Below are 27,968 nucleotides of genomic sequence, written 5' to 3' on the forward strand. Positions count from 1 at the left end.
CCAATGAACGAATTTTTGAAACACGTGAGATTATAAAACCTCTAGTAACCGATGAGTAACACACAAACGCCATCCTAGATCTTTTCTGTCCATTAACGGTATTTGTTTCTTGCAGGTCTCAGTGGTGACAAAATGTAACTGAATGGCCTGCTTTCCCACTGATTTGTGCAACTACTTTGAATTACCGCTTAAAAAAAAATTTCGAGCACGGTTCTTGCTTTGTGTTCAATGGGAAAGATACCTGAAACGTATGCGCGGAGAGAGAAATTGCCAATGTGCTCCGTGCTGTTCTTCCATCTCTGTAGAGAGCCATAACAGCTCCACAAAATAGATGCAGCAAAGAAAAAATAGGACTACTGTTTAAGCCTCTTGTTTTAATTTAAAAACCCTAGTTTAACCGTGTAACTGTATTTGTACGTGCATTGATTTATGTCACAAAAGACAAACAAAAACACTTATCTACGTCAGTCACTCATTTTCTCCCACTACACGTTTCGAGGAGTTGAATCATTATCTTCAATCAGATGACTGGGTTCCAGTTTCGTTTGCTAGCTGCGACCAATTGTTTGTTTTGAACTGTACGTCGTTGGAAGTAAATTGTAATTCGCACTTGTTATCCTGTTATAGAATTGGAATTATAATTTTTAAACAATAAATGAAGCTACTTAACAAGATGTTCCAGCTGAAAGAACCCTAAGAGTCGCTGTCAGCATACTTTTCACCAATAAATGGCTCCCGCACAAAAATGTCGGAAACCCGTAGAGAGTAGATCATCGAAGAGAGTAAAATGGCCAGAACAACTGTCGGAAGACGCAAGGAATAGCTTATTACGAGGTCAGGCGTGACCGAAATTTCACGAAGACGAAACTGGAATACCATATGTGTCTCTTCATGGCAGATGAAGAATCAAAGTCGTTACAAGCTTCTTTTTCTAGCCCCAAGATTTTCCACAGGTGTCTGCCGACGTCATACGTTGGTTCTAACAAATGAGACTGGTGAAGTGGTACCATCAAAGCAAAAGTCTTCTCAAAAACACATTTTGAAAACTTGCTGAATCATCACATTCCAAGAGCGATGACAACTTTCATACAGTGAAAGTCCCTAAACCATCAGAGGGTGAAAAGTGTTGCGTAAAGGCCCTCAAAACAACAAGATTCCGGACTATTGGTATCACAGCTGGGATGCTCCGCTTGGGAGATGAAATTCTTATGGATGCCTTGACGCTATTAATATCTAACATTTGGTCGGCAGAAATAATTTTCGCAGAATAGAAGGGAGCAATTATATGTCCCATCTTCAAGAAGCTTGGTGCTACACAAGTATCCAAGTATTTCATTACTTGAAATTGTTTATTAAGTCTTTACAACGCTGCTCCTCGACCACATGAAACCACTGGCTGAAGGAACTGTATGGCCCCATCAACGTGGCTTCGCCTCTAGACGGTCGACTATCACATAAGTACTTTGAGGCAGCTGATAGGTCAATCGAAAATTACACATCTTCACTGATTTTCGGCAAGCTTATGAGAGCGTTGGTCGCTCCATGTTATGGAAAACGTTAAAAGAAATTTGACATCCCATCGAAATATATCCGACATATTGCAGCTTGCTACTCTCAATCTACTTATGTGCAGTTCGGCAACCTACTATCGCTATCATTCAGTATTCGAAATGGATTGAGATAACAAGACCATTGGCGCCATTATTATTCAAATTGGCCTTGGAAAAAGTAAGCCGTGACAGCTGTCGAATCAGAGAAACTGAGAAGGTGGAAACAAATATGCTGTCATTCTTGGCGACACCCTGGAGAAAGCATAGGATGATACGTCACGATTTGTCCGCAATGCGCAGTAAATTGAGCTCGTAGTGAACGATGATAAAATATTTCGATGTTACATGCCGTCAAGCTCTCCTACAGTCCACTGATGTTGTCAGGCATATGAGTACATTTGAACGACTTCAAGAATTCAAGTGCCTGCGATCCACACTGACTAATAAAATAGAAGTGACGAAAGAAGTGAATCACCAAAAAAAAAAAAAAAAAAAATAAAATAAAAATAAAAACGCTAATAGCTTATTTTAGTGTGAATAATTTATTGTCTAATACCACAGAAGAATAAGATTCAGCAGCATATGACACTAGCAGGGCCGATACTTCTATATGGGTGTGAAACCTGGCCGACGTTATCAACAACTCAAGAAGCAATCTGTACCTTCGAAAAGAAGGCACTTCGAAAGATCTGTGGACACGTCTACGATACAATGGAAGGTAAATGGGAACGAAGAACGGAAGAAGACATATAGCAGTGGTTTAGAAGGTCACACATTGGCTCAGGAGGCTACAGTAGTTCTGTCGCATCTTTCGAGCTGATGGATCGTTCCCTAACAGAGTTCTCCATTCTCAACCCGCTGGACGTCCAAGGATCGACTACTAACAATCTTTAAACAAGTGGAGCTGACAGCTGTGGAGGATGAAGCTAGAGATCGGCACCGACGGACTACTATCTGCAGTTGATATCTCCTCCGTTCTGACTGACATCGTTTTTTATTGAGCTTTGCTTAATATGTTCTTTTACAATTGTTTTACACATAATTGCGTAGGCTTCCGCGGCCACAGTCAGTCGACATAAAAGTTTTCTGGTTATGGTACAGCGTTATAATGTATAAAATTACTGATGATTGAGAAAAACCAATGTTTCGAAACCAGTAGATCCAGAAGAAGGCCGCTGCAACCGTGGCCGAAACGTTGGTTGTTCTCCAGCAGCAGTAGTTTTATACATTATGATGCGGTACCATACCCAGAAAACTTATGTCTATAGTTTTACAGTGTGTAATTTTTATTTTCGTTTTCTGGTGTATGTCTTAAGGACGACAAACAGTCCAGAGATTCTACGGGGGAAAAGGCACAAATCGTTGATCCTATGTTATTCACTTTATATGAAGTTGATTGGATCCTGATGATTTTCACCACCCAGAGAACTTCGACGCATCTACTCAATAACTTATTTATGTCGGGTTCTAATATAAACGAAGAGTGACTACCATTACTAAAACGTTGATAACGCCCGGGTAAAGAAATGATAATCCGCTTTTAGTAACAGCAACAAGTAGAGAAAACGCATTAAGGAATGGAGCACTACGTATTTGTATTCTTTTGATTAATAATTTTCGTATACGTCGCTTTACGAAGTAATGCTTTGTGTTACTGAACTGATTAATCGCCGCCAATGTAAACATCGCAAGACAAAAACGAAATTAAAACACGATTACCACTAAGGAAGTCACTGCTTAGATGATTCTTAGAGAAGCGGAGCAATTCAACCCATTGCGCCGAGCACAGCAGTCTCAATGCATAACTTGTTAGCTGCAGTAAAGTCCGTGAGACCAAAGGAAGGCCATTCGTCAGAAGTTCCTAACTAAACATGCGCATATTGGTTCAAGGTCGCGCTGAAGCAAAATCTGCGAAAACCACAAGACATCAAAACATTCCAGGACAAAGCAGAAGTTAAAACAACCCGCAGTAGGGCACGTGTACGCACCGAAGAACTGATTTTATTATACATTATCGATGACAAATTATCATGATGCAATTTCAGAGATTTTGCATTGCTACCAAATTTAATATGCCTACGGCAGCCAAGTGCAATAGTAATCCCTAATTGACATATAACATCTGCTGGGAAATCCTTTCCCTGAAAGTAAACAACAACGGACTTCGTAACGATACAATATTCAATGAGTGTTGGCCAATGGATACTCGAAAGCAAATTGAGTTGTCACAAATGCGATTTTGGACATTTCCGTGGCAGCACAAGTGCTCTTTCCTTTCCCTCGTATCGTGTCATATGCTCACGGGAATGACTGAGTGCCTTGTCTGAACTTGACATAGGTTGGAACCATCCGACTTCTTATCACTGACAATAAATGAAAGGAAAAATTTGATTTACTGCTGGTGCAAATTTTAATCCATTGGATTTACTGTTTCATGATCTTTCTCGACGAATGTTTCTCCTTATACCACAATCGTCTCAAATTTCCAGGAAGTCTCTTCCAGTTTTAATTTACGAGAAAAATTCCAAGTTCTTATACTTATTTAGAAAGTTTATAAAGGCTAACGAGAATTTTCTGCAATAACAACAAAACAAAAACTTGCAGCTATCACTGACTGTGAAATAAAATAATTGACAGTATCTCTTGAGATTCCACAGAATTGCTCCCCCTGACGAGATGCACAAACAATCTACGCAGAATCAGAGGTGGCTCTCCACGCTCCCCAAACCATATTTGGACTCTTCTCTTCAACGGACTCGAATTAACTCGAATTCGAACCCCTGACTGGATATCCATCTCGTCCATTGGACTTTCCTAATCTTCTTTCGTATTATCATTTCATAGCTCGCACGTTTGCAGATGTTCATCGAAGCAATATCAACTCAATAATGCTCATTTAGGAGGCCCTTTAATTAAAAAGCAAATGCTTCGAACATTTACTCGCATTCACGAGAAAATGTGCAGTTATTAGTAACATTTAAAGCCAACTCTGTGCCGATATCATATTAAATCGAGGTACAAAATTTGGAGTTCCATTCATACAAAGCAGAAACGCGAACGCGAGGCTCACAGCAGCCGGACACGGACCGTTACAGCGGGACAGGAAACGTTACATGGCACCAGCTACAGCGCACTGCAAACGCCGTTTGCTATGAGCGAGGGCTTCATTAACAATGACTACCGGTTTCCGAGACGTAAACTTTCATTTACTTTCGAATGAAAATTCACCGAGTATTTATATAAAGAAAATGTAATTATCTTTCAACGAAATCCTTGAAGTGATACCCGAAAAGACAAATAATTCAATTTTGTGTAGAGAGGCAGTCGGTAGTCAGTTGTTAAAGATCCACCACTACTGGAAATAACAGCAGCAAAATACGCTCGCATTCATGTACAGACTACAGTTACTTTGACCTTTACGCTTAAGCCACCCATTCGTACACGTACAGTGACAGCGTAGAGCGTTTCAATTCTGACAAATTTTTCATCCACGCATTACCGATTCACGGGCTCATAAACTACAAAATATGTCCTCAATTAAACAACATAAAACAATCACTGTATTACAGAATGATTATTTCCTGTTATGTTCTGTTCACAGTTGCTAAAAACTTTATCAACAATACCAAAATGTCAAAATGGGTTCCCTTAGACAGCACCTACGAAAACTCCGTTCAGCTACAAACTGAGGAAAAAGAAAATAATTTTAGTATATTTCGTTATGACAGCAACCTTTAGTAGAAATTAGTTTTCTTGTTTCTTTACAAGGAAGCAATTCGACTGTCAAAATTTATGAAGGACCTTGGTAGAGGAAATAAACTGTTCAATAACAATCAATCAGTTGTAAAATTAGCACATAATCCCGTTTTTCATTCGAAGACTAAGCACACACATATAAAATATCACTTCATACTACATGTCTACAAGAGTTTCTGCTGAAACTGGAGTATCAGCCAACAGAAAATAAGATGTACTGAAGAAGGCTCTTCCTCCACCAAAGCACGAGAAATGTGTGTCAAGACTTGGACTCCAATCCTAAAGCCACGAACTTTAGACTCATTTCTTAATTTGTAATTGTAAAAATTGAGGGGGATTGTTGAGATTCAAATTTTACTGCCATGTGATATCTTTGGTGTCTATAGATGTAGCTATGGGCATGTTTTCAAGTCAGTTGTTGCCCGCCTCCGTAGCTGCGCGGCTGATTGCTAATCGAAAGGGACTGGGTTCGATTTCCGGCCGAGTGGAGATTTTCTTCGCTCGGGGACTGGGTGTTGTCCTTACGTTCGTATCATCGTAACTTACAAGAAAATCGTCTCAAATATGGTATCGTATCGTCTTTCAATTACTGAGATGGCTGATTGGGCACAACCCAGAAGCCAATACATCGAAATAAAAAAAGGGTCGATTAATAGTAGTTCTGAGTTATCGTCCGTACAGTGACTTGCGAATTAAGTTGTTCGATAATGGACTGTATATGCATAATAATTTGATTTGGAAATCACAGAAATTGAAATTATGTACATAAAGAGATACAAGTTAGTGTCAAATCACCGCAGGAATAATGTAATGAAAGCGGTACTGGCTGTACACCAAAAGTCACCAAAGACAGAAAATTTTTATTACTTTGCTGACTTATGTTTGGGACAGTATTTAGCAGAAGCCGATCCACTAAGAGACCTTAATAATATAAAAAGCAGTAACGAATACCACCTGGTACCTCTTTTCAATGTTACTGATCTTTATGATACCACTGTGCTTACGTGTGGGAGCAGTAAAGCAGCTTATTTTTCATAAAATAACTGCAGCGACTACGGTGATAAATATCTACACCGAAGAGTGGCTCACAAACTTCTAGGAACTCGAGACAACATGACGGAACTGTGCTTGAAATTACAGGTGAAACATCCATTAAACGACTTCTTGTAATAAAAAACTTTTTAAAATAATGACTATATATCTGTAAAGACACGCTCGATATTTCTTAAAGTTCTTACAGAGGCTCAAGTCCAATTTTAGACGGCATGTGGAGCAGCTATCTAACGATTCCGATAGTTTTTTTTTACTAGAATTCTATGGACAATGTACTGTAGAATGGGTTGCAGAATACATATGTAGACGTAATTGTATACCGGCTCAGCGTAGGAAGGAAGGAAGGAAGAAAGGTTAGGGATTGACCCACAGATGTGGACGTCATTAGAGACGGAGCACGAAAGCCCGGAATGTTTGAAGGATGGGCTTGCCCTTTCAAAGATGCCATCCCGGCAGCTACCTGGCGCTATTTTGTAAAATAATGGAAATCGTAAATCTGGACAGACGGAATCGGATTTAAACCATCGTCGTCCCGAAGCAAGTCTAGTGTGCTTAGCACCGCGCCACCTCGCTCGGTCTCAGCTTCTTGTTCAACCAGAAAATTTTCGTTCAGGCAGACACATTTCATTTTGTTAACTACCACGCAGATTCAAATTATCCCCGTAAACATAGCTACTTATGGGCAAATTAAACAGGCTTTCTAAGAGTGCTTCAGGCAAAGAAATATAATCGCCACTTTGTCATAGCACACCATCTGATATTCGATGAAGGAATGAAAATAACAAAAAAAAAGGGGAGATAGCAAAGAGAACAACCGTATTTTGAAGTTACAGATATTCGATGAAGGAATGAAAATAACCAAAAAAAAAGGGGAGATAGCAAAGAGAACAACCGTATTTTGAAGTTACAGTTTTCCAAGAAAACTATGTCGAAGAGGGGTATCTGGTGCAGCATGTCCATTAACGTACTGAAGAAATACGAGAACAAAACGCATCAAATACAGATGAACCAAAACGTTATGACCACCTGCTCAAAACGATATTGGGCCCACCATTGTAACGTAATACAGCAACGGTTCTGTGTTGCACGGATTCAACAAGCCCTTAGTAGGTTTCCTGAGATATGTGGCACCAGATGTCTACGTACGAGTATATCCAAGCAATTCCCGTAAATTACAGGTGGTGTACTGGCCCGCCCACTGCTGGCGCCTACTACTTCACAGACATATTCAACCGGGATTAGATCACGAAATTAATAGCGAGACGTCAACGTGAGTTCATTAGCATGCTACTCAGACCGTTGTAATACGATTCTGGCCTTGTGACACAGACATTTATCTTGCTGGAAGATTCCCTCGCCATAATAAGGAAAACTACGTACATACTACGCAAGCCGTGGCGGAGGGTAGCTTGCACCGTTACTAGTCATTGGGATTCACTGTTCCTCTCGCAAATGGAGCGAGGGAAAAACGACTGTGTCTAAATGCCTCCGTATAAGCCCTAATTTCTTTCGTCTTCGTGATCCTCACGTGAAATGTAAGCTACCGGCTCTAGAATCGTTCTTCAGTCAGCCTCAAACGTAGGGTTGGGTTCTTTGGGGAAGGAGACCAGACATCGAGATCATCGGTCTCATCGGATTAGGGAAGGAAGTCGGCCGTGGCCTTTCAAAGGAATCATCCCGGCATTTGCCTGAAGCGATTTAGGGAAATCACGGAAAACCTAAATCTTGATGGCCAGACGCGGGATTGAACCGTCGTCCTCCCGAATGCGAGTCCAGTATCTAACCACTGCGCCACCTCGCTCGGTGTCTCAAACGTAGGTTCTCTAAATTTTCTCAATAGCGTTCCCCACTTGAGTTTACTAAAAATCTCCGTAATAATCGCGTGTTGCTCGAACCAAATTATGATAAAGCTAGCAGCACGCCTCTGAATTGCTTCACTGTATTTATTTAATCCGACCAGGTGGGGATCCCATCATAACAGCAGTACTTAAAACAGTCTCTCTCCTATTCTATACCCAATGTCTTTTACAGATGAGCCACACTGTCCCAAAATTCTCCCAATACCCCAAAATTACCACTCACCTTTCCTAGTACCGACCTAACGTGCTAGTTCCATTTCTTGTCGCTTTGAAACGTTACTCCTGGATATTTAATCATCGTGAATGTGTCAAGGAGTGCACCACCAAAACTGTATTCGAAAGTTACGCGTTTCTTCCCCGTATACATATCTATTAACTTACATTTTCCTACCATTTACAGCAAGCTGCCATTCATCACACCAAATGGAAAATTTGTCTACATCATTCTGTATCATCCAACAGCCACACACCGACGAGACTTCCCTGCAGACTACAGCGACATCAGCAAACGGTCAGAGCGCTGTTCGCCCCATCCGTCAGACCATTTATGTATACAGATAACAAGAGCGGTCCTATCACCCTTCCACGGAGTACTCTTGACGATACCCAGGTCTGACGAAGCATGAAAGGATGAAGGTGGTCGTCAATAATGAGCACGTAGTCCACAGCTGTTACAGTGCCTTCAATTACTACCACAGGTGCCATGGAAGACCAGGTGACTGTCACTCGTAGTATAATACTGCCCTCCCCCCCCCCCCCCCCCCCTCGGTCTTTACCCGTGGCGTTTCGAACAGTCATTGGCGTGAATGACAGCGCATGCGGACACGAAAGTCGACCTGGGAAATAACAAACGTGAATCATCCGATCAGATGATGATCCAGTGTCCAATCTCCACGATCCAATGTCCCCTGCCACCATAATTGACATGAGAACATGCGAGGGTCGTATGCTCCGGAGCCTAGGGACGGCTATTATCACTTAAACTTTTTTCATGCTAGTTTTACCTGTTAACACTGCCCAAAATAACCTGTTTCTGAACCAACCGATTTTCGGTTTTTTATTTCTTTTACTCCCTGCAGTGAACGTAGAAACCTAACAAAGATTGGAATATTCAATTTCAGGAAACCTAGGATAAAACTTGTAAATTAAGTAGGCAAATAGAAAAAACTTTGTTCGTACAACGTTCGTTGTTTTTCACGAAATGTAATGTAGTCCCATTTTTCGAAACTTAGTTCAAAACTCATGATTAAATTTGAGCATTACGAATAGTCAGCGCTAACGGGTGTCTAAGAACTCTTGTTTATCGTGTTAATTTGTCAGTTTTCAAGGGCTATAAGCAGATAAAGGCATGTTATGTAGACACAGGGAGCAGATCAGCTACTTTCTATTTTTATTGTACCCTATGAATGAACTTAAGTTTTTAATTTATTATTGTTCCCGTAATTTCCTTCATCTTCTATTATTTAATTAAAATGGAAGCCAAGTCTTTACACTTTTAAAGGAAATAGAGCATTGTACTTCACTGCTACGTCACTATGTAAAAATATTTCCAGATTGGGGTTGGTGCCATTCTTCAATAGAACGACGTCCGGCGACGACAGCGAGAAAGTATCATATAGACAAAGTGAGAGCAAGCCTCGCACACTGTCCTTACACACATACCTTAAGCCACGACGTACCAGTGACATTAGTGTGTTAGCAATGCTGTACCAATTCTTACATCATATGTTTGTTGCTCGTTTCTGTCGGCATTGTTATTAAAATATCACTGCTCGCTTTTCCTAGTAACGCAATATTTCAAACCTATGCAAACTTGTGCGTCACATGACAGGCATGTGCGTCACATGACAGGAATATGTTGTCGACCCACGTAACTTGTACACTTGGCGAATGGGTAAAAAGATTCTTCTACCTTGCTCGATTTACGTTTTCTTGTGGATGTGATAATCACTCCCAAAAAAGTGATGAAAACATAAGAGTTTGTCACAAATGCAACAAATGAATGCAACATTTTCACAGTCGCACAATTTTCCCTGTGCTCTGTCAAAACATATGTTTTGTTTCGATGTTTGTTTAGGTGTAGCGTCCCCATACTACGGCGCAGTTACCTCGCATCGGACGGACGGACAGATAATAATCGTCTGAAAATAAAAAAATTAAACTTTTAGCTCGAGGGAACACTTGAACCAAGGACCTCTCGTTACGCAGCTGCTCACGCTAACCCCGAGACCACGGCGCTCCTGAGCTAACATTAACCTTGATGTTACCTATCTTGCTTATGGACTACTCAGTTTGTATATTTTGCTTATTTTTCATAGTTACAACTTCTTCCTGTTTTCTCGATTGATGTGTGTTCAGTTTTTCAAGGCCTATCGACTATGTCAACTTATAACTAAATCTGAGGGGGGTGCGATGGGGAGGTTCCCTTGTAAGAATCAAGCAAAGCGGCCAATTTTCTTTCAGCAAGCACTGAACTACTTCGCCAATGAACATCGGCATAATGGACACTAACAAGGGGACCGTACGAACTTCCGCTTACCACTTTGATTCACGTCGGCTGGGTGAGTAGGGCACGTCAAGGACCCCAACATATGTAAACAAGAAGATGCAACTCTCACCCGTTCTCGAGGAAGTCGAGTTCGAAAATTTTAGGGGTGCCAACATCAAGGAGTCCGAAGCCGAGAGCGTAGGCGTTTAGGTTTATTAGCGTGATGTGTCTGGATCTAATCTCGTTGCCGTATTTTTTTTCATTCCCACGTAATTCTAACAACAAATTTATTATAGTTCATTTATTAATTTCATACTCTTTGCCCTGATAAATCGGACTTCATCAAAAATTGAAAGCAGTTTCCCACTGTAACCGAGAAAAGTTTTCTTTCTTCAAGGGAACAGTGAAAAAACCACCCACATACAAAAATTTGGCTTTGATTACATGTGCTGCACGTCGAAATAATTAGTATGCCCCATGTTTCAACAATCAGTATCATCCTGATTCGTGCAATGGTCCGTGGGCTACACGTTGTAATGGGTGCAAATATAGATACAATAATAAAAATAAAATCTGAACGCTATCGTGTATACGTTTTTATTTACAATTTCTTAACGAAATTTTTTCCAAGATAAATATTATAAAAAGTAATAAGTTAAGCATAAAATATTGATTACTTACACAGTGAGAATAAAAGAAATTCGGCAAGGAGAGTCTATTCAGAGAAATCTGAGTTTATGACGTAAAACGCTCACTTGCTAGGCTGCGGAAACCCGAGACCATACAAAGCACACCAAACATTTTCAAACTCTTATTTTCTCGAAAACGTTTGAGAGTTGCGAATACTTGTTTACTTGCGTTGAAGTTCTCGTCGTACCCTACACATAGTAACTGAATCAAATCGGGGAGTGAAATTCGTACACGTCCTCTTGTTAGCGGGCCCTTCTGGGTAAGGTTTCAACGAGATATATATATTTGATCTAAACCAGGAGTGATCACGTAAAACAACGTGACTACATGGTCGATATCTAATCCTCAGCAAGCTCAGGGTCGGCCGATCTCAGGGCTAATGCAGTGAGTGCGGCGTAAAAGCAGCAGGAGTGACGTTAGCGCTGGAGATCGTCCAGGGCCACCGGAGCTACGAGCAGGGACTGCGTTGCCAACGGCCACTCCCATCCAACAGAGAGCCGGCTACGCTTGCCGACGACGTCTTACTGGTTGGCCTGCGGAGTTTTTTCACTTTTCTTCCGACAAAACCATTCCTGTTGACTACCTTACCAGCTACTGAGAGTTTAGCTCATTATTTCGTGGGACTTTCTTTACGGAAACAGAATTTTTCTTGACACTTAAGATTGGTTCCTTATTTGGCAACAGGAGATTAATATGCAGCAGTAGGTGGAGGGTTTTGTTCTATGAAAACTGCTTCGCGCTAGTGTTATCGCACATAATGGCAATGTTAATCACGAAGATCAGTTGCATATAATAGGGTCTTCAGGTTCTTTTATTAAGCAAACTGGTGTGCAAAACTTAAGGACGATAGTAAATTTCGCATGACGTAGCATAGATCGATGGAACTGGAACACACATACAAAGAAGTGCAACAGTACAGTAGGTAAGTGAAAGGAATATGCAATGGGACGAACAGAAACGACACTCTTATTCACAGACAATATTACAATGAAGCCACACTGATTTATGACGATACCCTGAACATTATAAAAGGCTGGACTTGGTTCTTAACATGGTGTGAAACCACTGCAGACATCGGTGCATGATCCGCTACGTGCACACATGCTCCTGCGTGGAGTGGCCGCGCGGTTAGAGGAGCCATGTCACTAATCGTGTGGCCCCTCCCGCCGTGGGTTCGAGTCCTCCTTCGGGCATGGATGTGAGTGTTGCCCTTAGGATAATTTAGGTTAAGTAGTGTGTAAGCTTAGGGACTGATGACCTAAGCAGTTAAGTCCCATGAGATTTCACATACGTTTGAACATTTTTTGCACACATGCTGTTAAAGACTTCTTGTAGGACGTTCCAATCCTCCACCACTACGGTTGACAAACGCTGGATGGTCGTCAGTGCATGTGGACGCGCTGCAATACGTCACCCCAACGCATCCCACACGTCCTTGCTGGGGTTGAAGTCGGTGGAACGGGCACGCCAATCTATTCGCTGTATGTCCTTTCGTCCCAAGAGCTCCCGCACCTGGGTATTCGATGCCGTCACGCATTGCAATCTATAAAAATAAAGTCAGGGCCGACTGCACTCCCGAAGAACTTCACACGGAGAAATAGTAAAGTGTCGCAATAACATTCACCGGTGAGTATATAGTGTTCAGAGATTTGGAGATCAGTAAACACACGTAACTTTATGCCTCTCTACTTTGGTCCATGTTCGTTAATATTCCCTCATATGACGAGAGGCGGGAACATGTAATGCACTTACGAAATTATTGGACGTGTGTGTGTGTGTGTGTGTGTGTGTGTGTGTGTGTGTGTTCTGGAGAGAGGGGTGGGGGGTGGGGGGGGGGGGGGGGGGAAGAGGAAAGCATAATGACGCATGGGTGTATAGCCTTCCACATATTTGAATACGGTACATTCACCGGTCGTCGTTACTGTCGCACTGCACTCCTTATCCATATGCGTCTTTTCAGGGGTGCATTCGGCCCTGAATTTATTTTTATGAATGACAATTCGTAACCGCAACGAGCTGTGAATGTGGTGGAGCTCTTGGAACTAAAGGACATTCAGCGAATGGATTGGCCTGTCCGTTTCACCGACTTAAATCCCATGAGTTAGGGAGACGGCCACGAGCACCGACAGTCATCCAGCAACTGTCAACCACGCTGTTGGAGTAATGGTAGGTCCTCCCACAAAAATTCTTTACCAACATTGTGGCCGGCACGGGGGCACATCGCAGAGCACGCACTGCCTTCTGGTAGTGGTCAGAAGCCCTATTAAGAACCACGTCCCGTCTAGAGTAATGTTGCGGGGACTATCTAAATTGCAGTGGCTTCAGTGTAATTATTGTTCTTGAGACAAAGTGTAATTTCTGTTCGTCTCATTGAGTATACCTTTCAGTTACCTTCTGTACTATCCTGTAGCAGTTCTTTCTATATATGGTCCAAGTTTGTCGAGGTATCTTACTTGGCAGTGGTACATCATGTGTGAGTTACTTTCATCTGAAAATTTTTAGCACCAGTGTAACTTGTCGAACATAATTTATCTTCAAAACTGAATTTAGATTTTGTTTCACTTTGTTCGTCAATCATTTAATACAGTTCATTTACAAGAGTGTCTGTCGATAGTATTTCTCTCGCATTCTGATAAGACGTCTTCAGTTTGGAGTTTAGGATTCACAGACCTTTATATACGGTTTAATCGCTACCTTTTGTTGCTGATACCTATTAACGTGAAAAATAATCACCTACTTGAATGAGCTGCATATATACCGCGTCATTATATAAAATACTTTAAGTTTGAACTACCGTATTACAACGACCTTCCTCATGGCAAGACTAGTTTTGGAGGAGGAAAGGTGCCTCTATTGCAGAGAATCGGTCAATGCATCATATTTGTGAAACACGTGGGCACAGATGCGACAGCTTACACAACAGGCTGTAGAGGGACTGTCAATGCATTTACCATACACTAAGAAGAAAAACCGCCAGATTACAAGCGCTGATCTGCACATTGTCGCCAATCGCTGACAAACTGGATAGTGTCTTTATTACCCTCGTCTTTCTTACCCTCTGCCTTTCGTCATGGCTAGACTATTATATTCTAGGGCTAATGAAGTTTCAAAAATATGATGCACTGAGACCGATAATCTGGAGGCCTCTCTCTCCTCCAAAAAGAGTTGTTCTGAGGGACGCCATTTAATACATTCGAAACATTGGTTTTATAGCCTTTACAAAATATTTTAATTATAATGCCGCGGTAGAACACCAAGAAGAACTTAAGTCCTCACTATAATCGTCAGTAATCACATTGATCAGATTAAGATTCGACTAACAGGAATGAAAGACGTTGTCGTCGTGTGCTGCCACTAATAGCTGTTCTGTTTATGTATAGATGCGCGGCTGCACTCACGCCGTTCCCACTGCAGCACAACCCCTAGTACAACTGAGCATTAAGACCGTAATTCTCACAATTCATCGTCAGTTCAAGCATCTGAAACTAGTCAACACAGTCCATGCGTAATGTCACTAAACATGCAATCTTTGCCACAAACTGTGATTTGGCGTTCCCGTAATAGAATGTCTTCGGTTGTGAATTATTTATTGATTCTTCATAACAGAAGCAACATTATATTGTATAATGACTACTTCGAACAGAAGGATCTGCCTTAGGTAAGTTTCCCTTCATTCCATAAATGTTTAAGATGCCCTGTCTATGCTGCAAGCTACTTGCTTGCGGCACATTAAACGCAATGGTTTCGGAAAGTGAACGGCGTTTTCTCTCTTTTGAGTAAGCGCCAATGGTACGAATCCCAAGCGCCAGCGTCTAAGGCGTTTCCCGACAAGTAAAAGATACGGCTTCTATCCAACTGGGTTCAATAAATTATATTCTACGTGAAAGTCATCTGATGGGTGTAGTACTTACCCTCTTCGGCGGGCAGTTCTGAAACAAAGAAAACATGGAAATTAATTACATAGAACAAATTTATCTGCATTCATAAATAATAATTTCACAAGCTTTATTATGAAAATCTGTACTGCAGAAAAAATAGAAGCACACGTAAGATACATGAAAGTTTTAGAAACATCAAAGTTTCCGTACAGTTATTTTAATATGGATCGTCCATGTTATGTCGATTACCTACAAATTACTAAGCTGCATTATAATGACATATCGGACAATTAATATATAGAAAAAATAATCACATGCGACGAGATTGTATCAATACGAACCTACCACGAAACGACACAGTGCAGAAATTCACAAGAATCTGACGACATAATCAGCATTTAAGCCAATACGACAAGAGAGTTGAACAACCAAAAGAATTACTTTTTATGACAGTTGTACCTGGTTTTATGAACGTTCTGTGCTTTGTACTGAAGTGAGGGGCAGACTATGAAGAACAAGCGAAGAATTAAAACCACCACCTCAACTACTATTCTGTTTTTATTTATTTATTTATCTAGTCTCGAAACTGTTTGGACTGACGGAGTTGTGTGCGTATGAGATACTCATTTGGTGTGCGAGTATTCCATGTGACATTCGTATTCTTCAACACAAAATCGATCATTCTACTTACGAAATACTGATGATCCCACGTCACTTTAAAACATGTTGAATGAGGCGTATTTTTTTTCTCTCTGCACTGTATTAGACCTCTGCGCACTGACTTGGCCAACGGAGTCGCAAGATCAAAGAATAAACGTAGAGTTGTGAATGACTGCAGAGCACACTGGCCCCGTGACGTGCTGCTTCAAGTGGACAAGCAACAAGTGACGGACCGCGTTACGTGCACAGACCTTATCGACGACAACATTACGAATAAATTGTCGGTAAAAGGCGCGCTGCCTCGTAGCGTGCGTCAACAGGCTGTTCTGGGCCCCGTTAGGGGAAGTGCGGCACGCAATCGCCTGAGCAGCGCCTGTCCCGCATACTAGCAGGCTTCGATGAGCTACAGTAATGCTTCCACCACCTGTTACACTCTCCACGTGCACCGATCAGAAGTATACTAGAAGTGATACTTTCGTAATTAAATATAAATTCCCAGGCTGCTTGGAATATATCGCGGACGAGGAAAACAGGAAATGTTAAGTGTAGGAACACTTAGGAACACGCTGCTAACTGAATTCTTATAAAAAATTATTACTGTTCGCACTAAGTACAAATAAAACTATCCGTCGTTGAGTAAACGTCAACTCAGATTTGAAAAGGTACCAACGTAGAGCTCGACTACAACAATTTAGGTAACTTAAAATACAATCAACGCGTCATGTGACTGCAAATTACTGTCTACGCGATTCTGTTCTACTTCACTCATTACCAACGGGACTACTGCTATCCTCAGATGAACTTGTGTGTCATGCAAGACGTTCAAGGACAAAATCGATGATCTGCATCAGTTCACAAATTACACGGGCATTAAACTTAATGACAGTTCTGCGACAGTGGGATGAGGACGCAATTCCTAATGCAGATATCGTTAGATGTGTCGTTCCCATACTTACATACAGGAAGGTAAAGTTGATTAGGAACAGTATCGTGTGGTCAGCACGAACACGCTCAAATTAGTTGTCTTCTCGGAGACACCCACAATTTCTCAAAGATCCAAAGTGAGTTAATCAAGTGATGTCGGCATTCTTTACAATTACAGAGACGTGGTTCTACCATATGAACAAATGAGTTATAAGGCTATCTGTCCTTTTGTACTGGATCTGTTATCTCACCCTGCACTTTGATAAGGTTCACAAACACAGTGGCAATCGTCTACTGAGGCCCTCGCCAGACTTTCAAGACTGTCTGCTTCATAGTTAATGAACACGTTAGCCATCGTTTACATGATATTTCTGACATTTTACGAGTAGCAATGGGAGGGAACGACTTTCGAAATTTACCATTTTCGCATATAGATTTATTCAGTTACAGGAAATATTCACAAAGTAACTGATAGGTTGGATGACAACGCGAACAGTTCGGTATAAAACACAGCGTATTTTGAAGAAGAGAATTTGTTGTGCTATAGGATTTAGAGCGAGATACGTAGTGTGACTATGAACACGAGGATGCCCTTTGTAATATCACGGGATTTAGAGGATAATTTTGGGCTTCACGTTGCTTTCACTTGCAGGTACTTTTGCAAGTGAATGAACTGACGTTAACAGGTTAGTTACCAATCGTCCGTTCCATTCAAAACAGACGGAACCACAAATTTAAAGAAGCTACAATCTTATGTCTGAAGAGTTGTTTCAATAAACACAGTATAGGCCGTGCCCAATATTGAGGTGACTTGTTTACAGACCGAAGTTCGAATTCCTAAACAATAAATCGATCTAGTTCAGCCAATCAGAGTGTTACTAGCAGCAAACATGAGTTATCTGCAACCACAGCGTCTTGGAATAACCTAGGGCAGGAACTGAAGAACATAACGCTGCTCCACGTAGAAAGTTGCGACACTCTCCGCTCCTTTTGGAGAATGTGGTGAAACTATTGCAGGATCGGGGGCTCTTCTGTTCATACGTGTTCAGCAGACCGTCAACGACTGTGAAATCTGCTTCCGGTCACATCAGAGCACATTATTAGAACGAGGCCAAACACGCTTGCTTTTTGCTGTAAAATTATCAGGTCGACTAGGTGCAAAAAACAGCTTACAGAAGGCGGCTGCAATAATCTGCGGAGAATCTTACGGCGATCAGGTTACAGAGGATCATAATTTTAGTACTGCTGGGAGTTTGCGTAATTATTTGCGAACTATTTCGTAAAGTGGACCGCTTATTGTAATGAAGGCCTGATTACAAACATTTACAAGGTACAAAATATGAATCACAGACAAGTACTTTTATCTTGAATTGGGTATAACATATTCAAGTTCTTGTGTATATATACATACTTATGTCACTTTGTTTGTTACAATTCACCGTGACATAACAATGGATAGGGCACTATTAGTAAGCAACAGGTACTCAAACCACGAGAATGTCCCATGTGTCGTCTGGTACACGGAGACACGGCTACCAAAATCAGCTCACAGAAAATTCCAGACGGCATGACAGACGGCCGCCATATGTTAAAGGCATCAAGATGTGATCCGCTAAGTTTAAGGGAACAGGAAGCGTCTGTGATCCCCCTAGGAAAGGCAGGCCAGGATCTAGTGCGCAAACAATTCAGACAGAGACGCCTTTATGAGGTCTCACGAAGACAGTCCGCAGACTCACGTGGGTTGTAGATTACGAGGACATCAGTGCACAACATCCTACATAAACAACTTCTTTTGCGTGCGTACGAAATCCAGAGCGTGCAGTCCCTCGAACCAACAGATTTCAGCGCTCGTTATGACTTTCTTGTTGAAATGTAGGATGAGATTGAGGAAGATGATGCCTATATGAAACCCGTCCATTTTTTAGATGAGGCCACATTTCATTTGACCGGTATAGTCAACCGACACGTCGGGGAAAGGTACACACGTCGAAACTTATTAATGGTGTGTGTGAGTACACAAAAACTTTACTATGTTATCTGCACTTCGACATAAAAGATGTGTCATATTTCCTGCCTTATACATGTCTGTAATCAAGGAAAGACTTCTGGGACACCCTGTATTTTAAGAATGACTATGCCCAATGTGTGATGCTGGCTTACAGATCAGTTTTTAATGAAGAACTGAGGTAACAAACACCATAAAATATCTATTATAGCGCTTGTTTTTTTCCTCAGATTTTGAAAGTTCGGATTTTTTTTGTAAAATTATCGTACTACGCGAAGTACACATTATCTTCTGTGGAAAATTAACACAATGACTACCGGATGGTTTGTAACTAAGTTGGCCATTACAAAACGCAATAAAACAATAAGTCTATAAATCAAAATTTTACACCAGTATTTTCACAACCTGGGGATACTTGCAGGGAGGAATGCTCCATAGATCACCTACGATTGTGTATATTATTAATCGTGAAACTATATTATTTTTTTAAAAAACTGTACAGACCATTTTAGTTCCAGGTCATCCAATTATGGTACATAATGCATCACTTTTTCAGCGTGTACAGAGAGTAAGAAGCCTAGCGAACCAAAACCAAACAAGATCCGATGTCATCAGGAAGCGCTGCTGTAGGAATCAAAACTGTCAGTTGCAAAAATACCACGCATGACTATCTGAGACGATCAACAAGTCAAAATTCTTGTTCATTTTTCCATTGTTAGCACGTGTGTAATTAAAAATACTCTTTCAAAACCGACCTGTACAATAAAGCCTGAGACTTCGAGAGTCCGGCAGCGCAAATGTCATCGCTCTTCTTCTATCAAACTGGGATAGGAGGAGTGGGCTGCTAGTAGTGTACAATATTTTACGTGCAAGAGATATCTGCATGATCAGAAGCCATAGCAAAGCCACAGGTAGGCCGACTGCCCTACAAAAGGCAGAGAGCACGCGATGATAGGCAGCGTGCCTCGAGCTGCGGAGCGCACCGCCTAAAAATAAAGGTCGTGGCGAGGAGCGCCAGCCAGCCGAGTGAACGGTTCACGATCGATGGTACGGGGCGCGCGGGCTACACAAGGCGGTGGGCGAACCGCTGCCCACCCTGCCGACGCGATACGTCATTTCCCCTTATCACGGCCATCAATTAACTTTGCGCCCAGACGCACGGATATCGCTTACGATATCAGTGCTACAGCAATAGCGATAACGTGACGCGCTCCCCACGCAATCACCTTAAATTGGGCATAACGCTTAGTAAGTAGGTGCTCAAGTTTCCATTAACCGACAGGAAAATAAATCTGGTTAGATCATTTTATTCACACACACACACACACAAAACACAAGATGCGCACGTACAAATGAAGCACCAGTAACTAGGGAGAAGAGTTATTTGAGAAAATGGCTCTGCAGTGTGTATACATGCAGTGACAAAATCGGTTGATTAGAAAACACAACACCGAATCCTAAGAGCAACCGCGGGCCAGCAATCACGCTTTCAAAGTGACGGGTCACTGGGGGCCGTTCTAAAACAGCCATCAGAAAAATAAGATAACTTCAGCGTAAATTATACAACTGTTTTGTTAGCAAGGGCGCCTTTTAACTCTTTCGTGGTAGATGGGGTTCATTAAGCTCCACCAAAATCATATGTATTTTTCAATTTTGAGACGTCTATATCTCTTATCTGTCTAGTGCTAGCACGTAGCGAGATGCTTTCGGGATCTGAAGAAGAAAAAGTACTATGAGCCGAGGCGGATATACACTGAAGAGCCAAAGAAACTGGTACACCTGCCTAATATCGTGTAGGACGCCCGCGAGCACGCAAAAATGTCGCAACACGACGTCGCCTGAACTCTGCTAAAGTCTGAAGTAGTGCTGGAGGGGCCAGACACCATGAATCCTACAGGGCTGTCCATAAATCCACAAGAGAACGAAGTGGTGGGGATTTCTTCTTAACAGCACGTTCCCCGGATCTCAGATATGCTCAACAATGTTCATGTCTGGGAAGTTTGGTAGCTAGTGGTAGTGTTTAAACTCAGAAACGTGTGTCTGGAGCCAATCTGTGGCAATTCTGGACGTGTGGAGTGTCGCATTGTCCTGTTGGAACTGCCCACGTCCGTCAGAATGCACAATCGACATGAATGCAGGTGATCAGACAGGATGCTTTCGTACGTATCACCTGTCAGAGTCGTATTTAAACGTATTAGGGGTCCCATATCACTCCAACTACACACGCCCACACCATTAGAGCCTCCACCAACTTGAACAGCCCCTGTTGACATGCAGGGTTCATGGGTTCATGAGGTTGTCTCCATACCCGTACACGTCCATTCTCTCGATACAATTTGAAACGAGACTCGTCCGACCAGACAACATGTTTCCAGTCACCAACATTGCACTGCCGGAGAAGAGGGCCCAGGCGAGGCGTAAAGCTTTTTGTCGTGCAGTCGTCAAGTGAACAGAAGTGGGCTTTCGGAACCGAAAGCTCATATCGACGATGTTTCGTTAAATGGTTCGCACACTGACACTTCATGGCCCAGCATAGCAATCTGCAGAAGAGTTGCACTTCTGTCACGTTCAACGATTCGCTTAACTCGCCATTGGTCCCGTTCTTGCGCGATATTTTTCTGGCCGCAGCTTTGTCGGAGATTTGATGTTTTACCTGATTCCTGATATTCACGACGCACTCGTGAAATGGTACCCACTTCATCGGTACCTCGGAAATGTGTGTGTTCCATCGCTCGTGCGCCGACTATAGCACCACGTTCAAACTCACTTAAATCTTGATAACCTGACATTGTAGCACCAGTAATCGATATAACAATTGCGCCAGACACTTTTCGTCTTATATAGGCGTTGCCGAATGCAGCGCCGTTTTATGGCTGTTTATATATCTCTGTATTTGAATACGTAACTAATGAGGAGGTATTGAATAGGATTGGGGAGAAGAGAAGTTTGTGGCACAACTTGACTAGAAGAAGGGATCGGTTGGTAGGACATGTTTTGAGGCATCAAGGGATCACAAATTTAGCATTGGAGGGCAGCGTGGAGGGTAAAAATCGTAGAGGGAGACCGAGAGATGAGTACACTAAGCAGATTCAGAAGGATGTAGGTTGCAGTAGGTACTGGGAGATGAAGCAGCTTGCACAGGATAGAGTAGCATGGAGAGCTGCATCAAACCAGTCTCAGGACTGAAGACAACAACAACAACATTTGAATAAGCATGTCTATACCAGTTTCTTTGCGCTTCAGTGTATATAAGATTGAGCGACCGAAGGGGGGGGGGGGGGGGTGTGTATTTGAAGGTGGCACAGTGCGTTTTTTTTCTTCAACGAAAATCAAATCGAATCACCATCTTCTTCATTCTAAGAACATCTGAAGTTTCCGTCCGATTCATCGTAGACACTAGTCTGAAACATTACTACACATCTGCTGGTTTGTAAATAATTTGCAGTCTTAAGACATGGGTGTCCCAGAAAACTTCATAGAATGTAGCAAACATTGGTGTGTGTGGTTTGTCACATCAGTCTTCAATTGTTATGTTGAAAACATATGTGCCAAATTTCATGTCTTTCATTATCAGGAGAATAAATGTGTTTCCATGATGATTTTTATACTCCTTTCCATAGTTGTCATCCTCATACAATCATTCTAAAATTAAAAAACAAGAGTATCTGGTGATGAATAGTGATGCTAAATCTGAAGTACACATCAATGACAAAGCATTTGTGAGACAGGTGAAGAAATTTAAATACGAGGCGTGTTTTTTTAAGTAAGGTCAGTTTCGTTGTAAGCACTAGTAGTTCGCGCGTATACCGCAACGAGTGCGTGCGTCGTATACCGGCATGCCTCGGGAACGACTGTGCTCAGTTTCAGCTCTGTAGCTAACCTGTACGGTTCTGTTCTGTGCTTACAAAATGTAAGCCTAATTTCAAAACCGAATTTCAACATAGAATTCAAGAGATTCAAGGGAAAATTTGCCTTAAGCATCTCGTTGGATATTCTCAAGGTTGCGAATTATTCACGGAATGGTATTGATACAGAGATGACGCGATACTACCCATTAAAGGTATGTTTTACGACAGAGCTCTCTGAAATGATGATTCATGATTAAAAACGGCTTTAATAGACATCTCGGTGCGTGATGTGTCAGTGCTGTAAACACCCCCCCCCCCCCACACACACACACACACTTCCGCATAAGCAAGTTAAGTTTGAGCTGGTACATACACAGTAAATAAAATGGGCAAATTTATGATTTTTAGTACTAAATGTCCCATTTAGCTGTTTGAACAGATTGGTGGTAAAAGAAGTTTGGAATAGCTAACTGCGAAAATCGGAGTCACATTTGGTTTACAACTTCATCCTTACTAAGAATCGTGACATGTCAAGAAAGGAATGTGCTGTTTTTTAAGTTTCACAAAGACTTTATACAACTGAAATAAGCGTACCTCAATTTCAGCGGCTACAGAAGCGAAAGAAATTACGAATGATTTCTACGAAATCCGCGCACTGCCATCCATCCGACGCCTAGGGTGTCTATATAGTAAAAACATATCAACGAATACAGTCGCCGATCTTTCTGAGGGAGCAGACAACAGACGTGGCACATAGCTTTACCTGCCTGGGAAGGAAAGGTGTATATTCTCGTACGCTCATAGTGGTATATAAACAACATCTTTGATGGCTTTGTAGTTTACGGCATGTCGACCCGCGTGCAGAAAAAGCTTTAATACAAGGAAAATAGTGTGCATAACTGCCATATAAGTATTTTAACAGCTTTACGGCGTGTGTCAAACACATTACGAATTTTGGGGTGGGAACCTCACAAAAAAGGTAAAAAAATCGTATAAACACATTTTCGAAATATTTCGCTTTTTATTCGAAATACATTTAAGTTCTCGAGTCAGAAACTTATAACGAAGGCGTAAATGTCTTTCGCTTTCGTCTGTACATGCATGCACTAGCAGATCTGAGGCCGGAGTCCTACGAGTAAAATTCTGAGAATAGCCGTTTAAGACCAATGTGTATGCTGGAATTTTGTCTATGTGGAACGTTCACGCATTCTTCCACTATGTCTTACACGTGCTGTCGACATGGGAGTCAATCGGAACACTGCGGGTTAGCTACACGACTTGATTGTTCATATTAAGAGGAAGCGAGTTTCATGTGTGAGGAGGCTCAAATACATTTCCGTCTCACTGTTCGATATACAATGAATAGTGTTATTTTGACAGACAGATAGGAAAGAAAAAAATTTCGTGTCCTGCACATTTCACAGTGTTTTGAAATATTACCCATGGTGAATTCAGCAAATGCTTTAGAGCAGGGTGTCCAACCCGCGATCCGCATGCGGCCCAAAAAGTAAGTATCAATGCAACCCAGGAAGACCGTATTTATCACGGGATCGGGAAAAAGAGCAATGAAATTCCGTTTACATAAAGTTAAGAAAAAATGAATATTTTCAACTTGAAACTCTCACCACACGATGCTAGTCTCTCATTGGTCTACCCCGTTCTCTCTCTCTCTCTCTCTCTCTCTCTCTCTCTCTCTCTCTCTCTCTCTCAGTGGTTATCGTTAGTGTTAACTATATTATGTGCAGCCCAAAAATATTTTTCTTCCGATTTGGCTCAAGTAAACATCCCTGCTGTAGATGATTCCAACATTCCTTGGTAGAGTCGCTTCACCTAGATACCATCAAGGTCTATGAAACTATTCGAAAGGGTCTGCGGGCAGTTGAAAGTTCCCGACAGTGCACGTCAATATGTCGAAGCGAATGGCGATCTGAACATTCGCTATGAATGTCTGACTTCAGAAGTTTTCAAAAGTGTTCCATCTTCAGGTCCACATTTGTACAGGATTCTTGATTTGGTGTCAGGAAATCGCCCAACAGTGTTTCCATATGTATTCCTGATACATCTTAAATCATCCGAGCATTTTTTTTAACTTTTGGCAACATTTCAAACAGGTACTATCGAGCAACTGCGAGTAGCCTCTACCGTTTTAACTGGGCAGAGTACGTATATACACAAGACTCTCGTGTGACACGTGCACGCTCTTGGCCTTCAGACACATGGTACAGTATGGGCGACGAGAAGCCCCCCGGGCAGGGCGTGCCATTCATTCCTGGACGGCTAAGCGAGTTTCTAGGTCAGAGCCGTGCCACGCTGGACGCCCGCAGCTGGCCTTGGGGCTGGGCTGCGCAGGTAGTGTGGCCCAACCGGCCGTGGAGGGCCGTAACCAAGACCAGGCCATGCCGCACATCCTGCATATATTATATTTCGTCGTATCAATATTTTTCAATCAAGCAATTTCGTTACTGCAAGTTCAATGACAAGAGACTGCTCCGGTCCGAATGGATTCCAGTATAACAATGGTAAGAAGTCGAATTTCAAAATCCCATTTTTACGAAAAAACAAAAGGGATCCGACCTAAGGTGAGTCCGAATCACGAACTTCAGAGTTCATGAACGAAGCGACAACGAATTTTAGCGTCCGAGTTGCTGCTACTTAAGCCAGGGCGCAGGGCGATATTCATGATAGTGACGACAGTAAATAAAAATGGTTCAAATGGCTCTGAGCACTATGGGACTCAACATCTGTGGTCATAAGTCCCCTTGAACTTAGAACTACTTAAACCTAACTAACCTAAGGACATCACACACATCTATGCCCGAGACAGGATTCGAACCTGCGACCGTAGCAGTAGCGCGGTTCCTGACTGAGCGCCTAGAACCGCGAGACCACAGTGGCCAGCGACCGTAAATAAGAGTGCCACAGTGTATTAAAGTCTCGATTATCTCAGCCGCCTGGTAGTTGAACAACCGTACGTGGTTTACACCGCTTAATTTACGAATATTTGTATTATTGTCTGAAAGCTTCCGCTTTTAGAACAATTTACATTACTTTTTAAAGAAAGTCTCCCAGATACTGCTCGGCTCGCGTCATGTCCAGGACCGACTAACTCGCCACTCGCCACACTTAAGTGGAATTAATATGAAAATTTTCCTCTGTCAGAAACATATCTTCACATGGTTGGTATAAGAGCTCTGTTACCACTCCACTTCGTACGAGTGTTGCTTTTTGTTTTTACGGACGGCCACAGGATGGGGCCAATAGGTGTAACATTACCATTGGTTTAAATTTTGACATTTATTTTTAAAACAATGGTTGCTCAGAAACTGAGTAGTCTGCTTACATTGAGCATTTAAAGAGTGTTGGAAGTGTTGGGAAAAACTGAACTTTAACATTAAGACTCTTGTTGGGTGAATTTTTACGATTTTTTTTGTAACAGTATCTCAACGACAATGTGTCTAATTGGTTCGTTCAAATATTGCTAGCCACATTCAGAAAATACTGTTTAAAATTGGCTTTTAGCGATTTGTCAGCGTCACCGACGAGTTTCGTCGATGTCGATCAAAATAGGCTGTTGTTTCAAAAAACACAATGCTGCTGTGCACAAAATGACTGAAAAGATTCGGCATGTAACTTTCCCTGAGGCAGGGACATCGCTGGGCTTCCAACATTTTAAGTACACAGAAGATCTGCTCCTGACGGATCGCGAACAATTTGACAGAAGACGAAATACAGGTTCGTGTTGATTGGTGTGAGGAAATACTAAAAAAAAAAAAAAAAAAAAAAAAAAAAATCGACCATGGAAATGCAAATAAGTATACATCTTAACAGAAGTCAAACCTTCAACAGAATCATACGAGTCACAAACTAATCAGCAATAAAGAGTTTTTGTGGTCCACGCTGAAACAAAAAGGTAGAGGTTCGTTCAGGGAGCACAAATAACAGTACTTTTCTTTGGTAACAGTTGACATGTTGTGACTATAGCTTTGGACGTTATTTAACTTGTTAACGACAGTAAAAGAAAAATAATTCGTTCAAATAAACTTAAAACAGTCGTCACTGCTGAACGAACGTTATACTCCCAAGTAGAGGTGTGAATTGGAGACTTTTCCAGTTCTCACATAAACACCACACACGTGAAACTACCAACCACAGTTTCGTTCTGCCTTCGGTAAGAAGTTGTCACAAAATATACAATTAATATAAAAGCTAATCACGGATTAACAGTGTAGAAGAGATTGTGAACTAAATGACTGCAATCGCGTGCATAATCAATGAGTGGGTAAATTTGACAGGCAAATTACTCCCACAAAAGCAATTTTTCCCCACAATTACGAACTAAGGGTAAGAACCAGGGATGAGAAGACTGGGGCGATTTCCAGACTACTGGAAATCAATTTACTAAAATAATCCCAGGTCCGTGAGTTATTAACCTACTTCTCGGTCGCACTGTCGAGCAAGAACACCTTTTTTCTCGCGTCTGTGTATAGATGGCACTCTGGCTTAGCTACTGTGCCCCTTGCCGCACAGCAATAAAACAGCAGAATAAGTTGGCGCATTCCCTGTAAAGTTGACAGCGCAGTGGAAACACAAAATAACGATATAAAACCGATGGAGATACGCTCTCCAGCACACTCAAATAGTATCCGTCCAGTAGTAGTTGTTAGGTTTCGGTTCATGGTGAAGAGTGGCCTGAAAGCATCTCAGTTTCCATATATTCTGAACTTCACTATCTGGCAGTCAGATGCGTACTGAAACTCACGATAGTAATTCAGTCGTATCTCAAAAAGACGCGCGACATTTCTGCGATCGCTATACCAACACGAATTTAGAGTTGGCACATAAATGATCGTAACCCCGCTTTCTCGATTATTAGTTTCGTCAAGATTGATGATGAATCAACACGACACAATTTTCCTGTACCACTACGTGATTCAACGTTGTGTAGAACGGGGTATTTTATAAAAACACAATGCTCACAATTTAAAGACCGCATTCTCAGCGAGTTGAAGTTGCATATGAGCTGGAAACATTGGGTTTTCCATCCCAGTGCCATGAGCTTATTCGAGAGCGTGTGCTTCGCGATGACACCCTCGGCGACCCACATGACCATGGAAGGCGACTAGAGGCAGTTCAAGTGAGCCATTCCGACGCGGATCGAGAGGGGCCGGCCAAAATAGCTTGCGGCACGTTTGTCTGCTATCGCTCAGACGTCAGAAGCTTCAATAGCGCCTGGCCAGGCGAGCGGCAGCCGACGTCG

At 42.0% G+C, this 27,968-nt stretch overlaps 1 protein-coding gene across 20 annotated transcripts in view; it reads right to left on the reverse strand.

The window, feature by feature from the left end:
* The window catches only part of LOC126274109 (calcium-transporting ATPase sarcoplasmic/endoplasmic reticulum type), a 93,864-nt gene that overhangs the window by 50,824 nt on the left and 15,072 nt on the right, over window positions 1–27,968 (reverse strand). For all 20 annotated transcript variants that reach the window (XR_007550121.1, XR_007550127.1, XM_049977092.1 and 17 more), the window contains exon 3: window positions 15,308–15,325. Coding sequence is in view for 18 of the 20 variants with exons in the window: in XM_049977092.1 (XP_049833049.1) it covers window positions 15,308–15,325 (18 nt within the window). In the remaining 2 variants the exon portion in view is untranslated. The remainder of the gene's footprint in view (window positions 1–15,307; window positions 15,326–27,968) is intronic.

Source organism: Schistocerca gregaria, chromosome 1 (genome assembly GCF_023897955.1).
Source record: "Schistocerca gregaria isolate iqSchGreg1 chromosome 1, iqSchGreg1.2, whole genome shotgun sequence".
In the NCBI taxonomy this organism is placed as follows: Eukaryota; Metazoa; Arthropoda; class Insecta; order Orthoptera; family Acrididae; genus Schistocerca; species Schistocerca gregaria.